Raw genomic sequence first — 8,255 nt, 5'->3', positions numbered from 1 at the left:
TCCTTATTCTCAAGTGATGGGTTAGTAGACATAGCATTAGCAATTGACCATTATTTTCTATCATGACTTTGAAAATAGTAAGTTATTGTTTTTACCCTTTTTTGAGCATATGGCATTTGTTGGTCTAATTGTAGATCTTTTATCATTTGTTTTCTCTGTAGTGTCTTTAAGAATTTCTCCTTGTATCTGACATTTCTGTGTTTTCACTAGGATAGGTGTGAATCTCTTTTTATATATCTTACTCAACACTCAGTGTGCTTTCTCAATCTGAAGTGTCAGCTATTCCATTAATTATGGAAATATTTCAACCTCACTTCAAATGTCAACTTTTTTGCACAGTCTGTGTTGCACTGAAATGCCTAGAGACATACCCAGAGCCTTCACACTATTTTGAAAGTCCTGTAGGTGCTATTCTATGCTTTCAATTTCTTTATCTTCCAGGCTGTGTTTCAGGAGATTTCTTCAGATTTACCCCCTATCTAATTAGCTACCTGACACTACCATAGAGTTCTATACTTCAAAAATTATATTTTTTTTGAAAAAAAATTTTTTTTATTTTTTTAATGTTTTATTTATTTCTAGGAGAGAGAGAGAGAGAGAGAGAGACAGCATGAGCAGGGGAGGGTCAGAGAGAGAGGGAGTCAAGACTGAAACAGGCTCCAGGCTCTGAGCTGGCAGTCAGCACAGAGCCTGACGCGGGGCTCGAACCCACGAACCACGAGATCATGACCTAAGCGAAAGTCGGATGCTTAACTGACTAAGCCACCCAGGCGCCCCTCAAAAATTATATTTTTTGATATTGCCAAAATTCTGTGGTGTATAGAACAAAATCACCCCCAGTAGACCTTGAGTTAAAGGGAGCCAAAGACCCAGGATGCTATCATATACTGAGCAATACAATTGTATTCAATAGTTTTCCTCAAAATCCTCCCAGTGTGCCATAGTGTTCATTATCCAGGGTCTTTGGCTACCTGTAACCCTGAGGTTCTCAATGGGGAGCAATTGTGACCCTGTGGATATTGGGAAATGTCTGNCAGCACAGAGCCTGACGCGGGGCTCGAACCCACGAACCACGAGATCATGACCTAAGCGAAAGTCGGATGCTTAACTGACTAAGCCACCCAGGCGCCCCTCAAAAATTATATTTTTTGATATTGCCAAAATTCTGTGGTGTATAGAACAAAATCACCCCCAGTAGACCTTGAGTTAAAGGGAGCCAAAGACCCAGGATGCTATCATATACTGAGCAATACAATTGTATTCAATAGTTTTCCTCAAAATCCTCCCAGTGTGCCATAGTGTTCATTATCCAGGGTCTTTGGCTACCTGTAACCCTGAGGTTCTAAATGGGGAGCAATTTTGCCCCTGTGGATATTGGGAAATATCTGGAGATTTTTTTTTTAATCTCAATAGAAGGAGAGAGGAAGTGCCCCTGGCATCCAGTGGGTAGAGGTAACAGTTGCTGATAAACATCCTACAATGTATAACTTACACCCATACCCCCAAAAAACTTAGCCTAAAATGTTAATTGCACTGACTTTGGCAATTACACTAACCTAACCAACTACAATGCCTTATGATCACTAACTTCTTTTTTTTTTAATTTTTAATGTTTTATTTCTTTTTTAAAATGTTTTAATTATTTCTGAGAGACAGAGAGAGGCAGCATGAGCAGGGTAGGGTAGAGAGAGAGGGAGACACAGAATCAGAAGCATGCTCCAGGCTCTGAGCTAGCTGTCAGCACAGAGCCTGAAGTGGGGCTCGAATCCACGAACCATGTGATCATGACCTGAGCCGAAATTGGATGCCTAGCCAAATGAACCACCCAGGAGCCCCAAGATCACTAACCTCTTCACATGATTATTTTTCTGTATGTATACACAAGCTGATTTAAAACCTCTGATTCAACTTAGAGTTGGTTGTCTGCATTGATGCTTGCACCTGTGTGCTTGCAGTATAAAGTATTTTTCGTGCCTTTAATTTTGACAGTGTATGCACAGAACGTATTTGCCTGCACATTTCAGGAACTGAAATGCTTCAAAGAAATAAAGATGTTAGCAGGAAAATGTAGAAGAGGAGAATAAGCTTCAGACACACCCTGAAAAATCAACTATATTTTATTTTAGATGATTACAACAATATGATACATATGTAAGACATTTTTTCAAGAAAATTATTGGTAGCTATTCCAAACAATAGGACCTTCATTCAGACCTTTTCTTTGGGACGTTTGCCCACAGTAACGGGTTTCACTTTGCCCCACTGTTTTATGGAAAATGTTTCACAGAAGAACATGGTGGCACTTATTAGTGAGAGGGTGGAAGTTGTGATTCCTAGTGGGAATACATAGGAGAAGTGTTTTCTTATTAGCATTTCTTTTCCAATGGGAAAGCTAAGTGGGAAGTCAAGGGTGGTTTGCCCATAAAAATCTACAGCAAAATTCCAGCTCACTGTAATCATAGTACAACTACAACTAAAGGTAAGAAAGAAGGCAGAGATGTTGTAACACAATCGAAGGAAGTCTGGGTATGGGGCATGGATCCAGCAGACCAAAAGTGCCACTGAGCCAAAAATCAGGACTGCTGACTTCATAAAATTTGCCAACAATATCAGGTCCTGCCCATACCAGATTTCATCTGAAATTACCCAGCTCCCATTGATCCTGCAATACATTGGCAACTCAACAATTGCTCCAGAGATATTAAATTTTTGAAGGTAGAAAGCATCCCAAAGTCCAATGAACACAATGGGAACAATGTTGCTGTTAAATTCCCACACACGCCAAGATGTGCTGTTGGCCAGGCTGATGCCAAAAGCCCAGGCCAAATAACTAAAAAAGAGGCCCATCAGTTTGAGGAAAAAGTGCTTCAATTCCAGTTGACTGAAGACAAGGTAGAGTCATCATGAAGTCAAACCAGGAACACCAAAGAGAAAAAATAAACACAGTGAGTCACAGTTTAGAAAGTTCTAAATATACACATCTTGTCCCTCTTGTCTGAAAGTTATATTTAACTGTCTCACGTATGTATTGACTTTCAGTTAGTGTTCTAAATATTTTCTGTAAGGATAAAATGACCACGGTAACAGTACAAATTTACAAAGCATTTTTGGAACACAATGTGACAGATCTCTCAACCACTGATCTGTTCAGTAACTCTTGTCTAGCAACTCTAATTCCAGGCCTTTACCAGGGTATCACTAAAAGTCTGCAAAAAAATGCATAAGGAGATGTCAGACTCAGCACCGTATATCCAGAAAAACTAGAAATAAATAATAAATGTCTACTAATAAAGGAATGCTTAACTAAACTGTAGTACATCCAGGCTTAGAGTAAAATATTACATAGCAATTACCAACAATGAGTGAATGTACGTAAATGATCTGAAGAAACTTTCGTAGAACACCGAAAATAAAAAAGCAAAATGAAAAATAATACATATGGTGTGACCATTTGTGTCAAAAGAAAACACATGATGTTCTTTCTATATCTACAAATAGGTATGTACATATATTTTTTTAAGTTTAGAATGATGCATGCACACACAAAGAGGATCCCTAAGCAACTGACAGAAGAAAAGACTTTCATTCTTATTTTTGTATTTTTTATAATTCGTATGGTACATAGTTTTAAGGGGAAAACAGAATACACATGAGCTTGATGATATGTAATATGTTGCACACAACAAATCATGCTAAGGGTGCCTGCCTGTCAGAGTCAGGTATGTGTCCGACTTATAATCTCAGCTTTGGTCTTGATCTCAGGGTTGTGAGCTCAAGCCCCATATTGGCCTCTGCACTGGGTTTAGAGCCTACTTTAGAAAAAAAAAACCAATCATGCCAATTCCTTTTATAGTCTATCATTTGCTCAAAACTCCACTTTAGATGTTGCTCCTTTTAAGGGTATAACTTAAAAACAGCTTAATGTATTTTGCATGAAGAAAATATCTCTTATGAAACACAATCTAGATTTCAGACCGACTTATTTACATCTTTTTCAGTTTGAATCCTTGGGAGTTAGTGGCAAGGATGATCCTAGGGCTTCTCTCTCTGCTGATTAGCAAAGGGACTGAAAAACAGTCTGCTCACAGTGCACTGGTATGTGGGTAACACAAACAACCGCCCATGTAGAAGACTTTATAGGGCTCCCAACTACATCACCTTGATATGAAGCCTGATATTCCCAACACTGTATCCTCTGTTCCATAATCTTCTGGGGAATGAACTTCCTTATTGTACAAGGCAGTGGTTTTAGTTAAATTAGAAAAATGAGTTTGGAGCTGACTGCCAGTTTGATGACCTCACTCTCCAGGAGTAATATTTCCTTGTCAATAGAGGTCTGAGGGAATGGTCCATAGGACCAATGAGTTAGCACAGAATAAAGAAATCAGGAAGGAAAATGTTACAAATGTGGGAGAATATGCCAGTTCAGGAAAGTTTGGGTGCATCTGTGTCTGAAACCAGTGGGATGGGAACCTGTTTTCCCTGAAGATCATATTTGAAAGATTCCGTATATGTTATTTAAATTTTTACCCATGTGCCATGTAGAAGGACTCAAGTGTTCAGAAGATTGAAGGATGACAAGTATTCTTCGCAGCAGTAGGAAATTTTAAACAGGAAGGAAAAATGCCAGCCAAATTAAAAGATCCACAAAGAAAGGTGAACTACCTATAGTAAAAGAGGTATGGTTAGGTAGAGTTTGGGGCTCTGAACAAAGCCCAATATACCCTGCCTCTTAACAAAGGTATGTTATGCATAGCTTATATTTTGAATAGGTCATTCCCTATTCTGAATAGTTTATGTTAACACACTCAATCCTCCTGACAGCCCAATGATGGATGTACAATTATGATCTACATTTTCTAGATGAGGGGCTTGTGCACAGAGAGGTTAAGCAACTTGCTCTAGTTCAAATAGATATAGCTGGCAAAGCCAGACTCTAGAGCTCTTGCTGTTGACACAGTGATTCCTGATTCTCCTGATAACAGATAACATTTATTCACAGCCAAAGAGAATAAAAAATACAGGCGTCTGACTCTGGATTTCAATTCAGCTCATACATGATCTCACAGCCTGTGAGTTCAAGTCCCACGTTGAGCTCTGTGTTGACAGTGTAGAGACTGCTTGTGATTCCCTGTCTCTTTCTCTCTCTGTCCCTCCCCTGCCTGTTCTCTCTCTCTCTCTCTCTCAAAATAATTAAATTAACTTAAAAATAGACAAATTTAGGGTGTGTGGGTGGCTCAGTGGGTTAAGTGGCGTACTTGGGCTCCGGTCATGATCTTAAGGCTGGTGGGTTTGAGCCCTGCATTGGGCTGTGTTCTGACAGCTTGGAGCCTGGATCCTGCTTTATATTTTTCATATTCTTCATCTCCCTGACTCACATTCTGTCTCTCTCTCATGAAAATAAATAAACCATAATTTTTTTTACAATAGACAATTATTATGTCAATTATAATAATTTTTCATATTATTATGTCCCAGTAAAATGAATCTGAATCTTGAAGGACAGCAACATATTGTAAATAAGTTACAAGTGTTATCAGCAAGGTGCTTTCCTGGTGGGATTGCAAAATAGTGCAGCCACTAGGGAAAACAATACACAGATTCCTCAAAAGTTTTAACACAGGTTTATCATATGGTGCAGCAATTCCACTTCTATATATGTATATGTCTCAGTGTATGAACCAATAAACAAGTGTGGTCTATCCATATCACAGAATAAGATTCAGGCTTATACAGGAAGGACATTCTGACACCTGTTATAACATGAATGAACCTTGAGGACATTGTACTGAGTGAAATAAGCCAGACCCAAAAGAACAAATACTATATGATTTTACTTACATGAGTGACCTCATATATACAGTCACATTCATAAAGACCGAAAGTTGAATAGTGGTTGGAAGGGGAGTTAGTGTTCAATGGGTAATGAGTTTCAGTTTTGGATCATGACAAAATTCTGGAGATGGATAGTTGTGATGGCTGCACAACATGTGACTGTCTTCAATGCTGCTGAACACTTCAACAAGGTTAAAATTATAAATTTTATGTGATATATTACCATATATTACCATAAAAAGTATCACAAAGAGCAGATCTTTTGTAAAAACAAGTTGTGTTCAATTTATTGAAGGAATGATACCCTGTGGTTTGGCCACACCATCTTTGCCATTTCTATGTCACAAGGCAGCAATTTGCTTCACCCCCAGCACACACACGGTCATATCACTGTGTCAAGGAAAGACAGATATGATGATGGAGATGACATTACCCCATGTTGTCAGATATCATTCATATTCAAAGTGATATTCAAATCAACTCAGTTTAAAACCCAGCAGCATAGAGGCTAGTAGACCATGGTAGAAATGTGTTAATGTATGGTTATGTCAAAATAGAAGTGGCCTGGGGTGACTTCCTTTGTGGAACCAGCCAATGAATGACATGTAAGTTCTTCACAGAGAAGATAAAGTAATTAAACTAAAATGATTCCCAAAACATCTCAATGCTTTTGTTAACCAGAACAAAAAATAAAGCACAGTAGTTTCCTCTGACACACACACACACACACACACACATTCTTGGGGTGCCTGACTAGCTCAGTTGGCAGAGAATGTGACTCTTCATCTAAGGTTGTGAGTTCAAGCCCCAGACTGGGCCTACAGCTGACTGAAGAAACAAATAACTATTCTTATGTTTCTATGACTACTAGTATGGGTGTGTGAATTATGAGTGGTATGTACATTTCAAGAGATTCTAAAAGCAGCAGAGCAGTCAAACAACCCTTGAAGAGTTTAGAAGTCTTTCTAGAATAGAAATTTATTTTTTGAGGACATAGACCACATAATCACTGTAACTAATGAGAGTCTTAAGTAGGAAAACTGTAAGGAGGTCCATATTGAATTGAAAGAAAGATGTTCCTGATAGGAGCCAAAGTTAGGGCCAACAGGAATGTACCTTCCTTGAGTTTCCTTGGACAAGCATCCAAGGATAGATATTGATCTAGTCTCTCATGTGTGGCCTCTTTCTGTTTTGTTTCATCTGGAAATATATAGTTCCATTCTTCCCCCCTCTGCATTCTACCTTAACTACTGTTGCCAGCTGACTATGCTTATAGTTGTAGATTTATATCATTTTAATTTAAGGCTATGATCAAAATTCTAGAAACTCACATACACACACTAAGCCTGATGTTAAACTAAAGTATGGCCAGGACTTTGCAGAGAGGAGTGAAAAGGGTAGAACAGTTTATAGCAAATAGGGTTGGAGAAACTTATACCTTTATTCTTTCACTTCCTTTTGTTTCACACTCTAGCTGAGGTGTAACTTACAAAGAGTAAAAAATACTCACCTTAAATGTGTGCCTCAAGGAATTTATACATATGTTCCACAGTAACTTCCACTGAGATAAAGAGAATATTCCAGTCCTCAAAATCTCTTTCTTCACTCTTTTTTAAAATTAAAAAAAAAGTTTTATTTATTTCTGAGAGAGAGAGAGAGACAGCATGAGCAGAGGAGGGTCAGAGAGGGAGGGAGACACAGAATCTGAAGCAGGCTCCAAGCTCCAAGCTGTCAGCAAAGAGCCATGTGGGACTCCAACCCACCAACCATGATATCATGACCTGAGGTGAAGTTGGATGCTTCACCGACTGAGCCACCCAAGCATCCTTGTTTGCATATTCTTAAAATTCACATGTATGGAAACACACAGAATGTAAAGTAACTTTGCTGTCAGCTTTCTTTTTTATATATATTTATTTTTGAGAAATACAGTGAGACAGAGAGTGAGTGGAGGAGGGGCAGAGAGATAAGGAGATACAGACTCCAAAGCAGGCTCCAGGTTCTGAGCAAACACTGAGCACAGAGCCTGATGTGGAGTGTGAATGTACGAACCCATAAACCCATGACCTTAGCTGAAGGAGGATGCTTAACCGACTGAGCCACACAGATGCCCCTCCTGTAAGCTTTCTTTTGCTTGCCATTGTTTGTGAGATTCATCTCTGCTGTTGAATGCATCATCACTTTGTTCATTTATATTGTTGTCCATTGTTTGCCCATACCCAATTTGTGTGTCCATTCTTCTTTAGATGAATATCTGGGTTGTCTCCAGTTTGGGCCTACTATGGGGAGGAATTTATTAGTATTAAAATAATAAAGCATATACTTTACTCTTAAGGTGGATGCATTTTCTCAGTCAGCAGTAGGGCATCTGAGTTTTGTGGAATTAGAATTTTTTTTTGAGAGAGAGTGTGAGTTCAAGC

General features: G+C 38.7%; 1 protein-coding gene across 3 annotated transcripts in view; it reads right to left on the bottom strand.

The window, feature by feature from the left end:
* Positions 1-2,139: 2,139 nt before the first annotated feature.
* LOC144232733 (uncharacterized) overlaps positions 2,140-8,255 on the bottom strand; it is a 17,610-nt gene continuing 11,494 nt past the window's right edge. For 2 of the 3 annotated variants that reach the window (XM_077766578.1, XM_077765862.1), the window contains exons 2-4: positions 7,346-7,442; positions 4,531-4,665; positions 2,140-2,881 (exon numbers count right to left, since the gene is read on the bottom strand). In XM_077766578.1, the coding sequence (XP_077622704.1) occupies positions 2,209-2,881; positions 4,531-4,541 (684 nt within the window). In that variant the 5' untranslated portion in view covers positions 4,542-4,665; positions 7,346-7,442 and the 3' untranslated portion in view covers positions 2,140-2,208. The remainder of the gene's footprint in view (positions 2,882-4,530; positions 4,666-7,345; positions 7,443-8,255) is intronic. The other variant, XM_077767271.1, reaches the window with a different exon arrangement.

Source organism: Crocuta crocuta, unplaced genomic scaffold (assembly GCF_008692635.1).
Source record: "Crocuta crocuta isolate KB4526 unplaced genomic scaffold, BGI_CrCroc_1.0 scaffold1746, whole genome shotgun sequence".
Taxonomy (NCBI): Eukaryota; Metazoa; Chordata; class Mammalia; order Carnivora; family Hyaenidae; genus Crocuta; species Crocuta crocuta.
The sequence above is the reverse complement of the archived record's forward strand: the minus strand, read 5'-3'. Positions and strand labels throughout refer to the sequence as shown.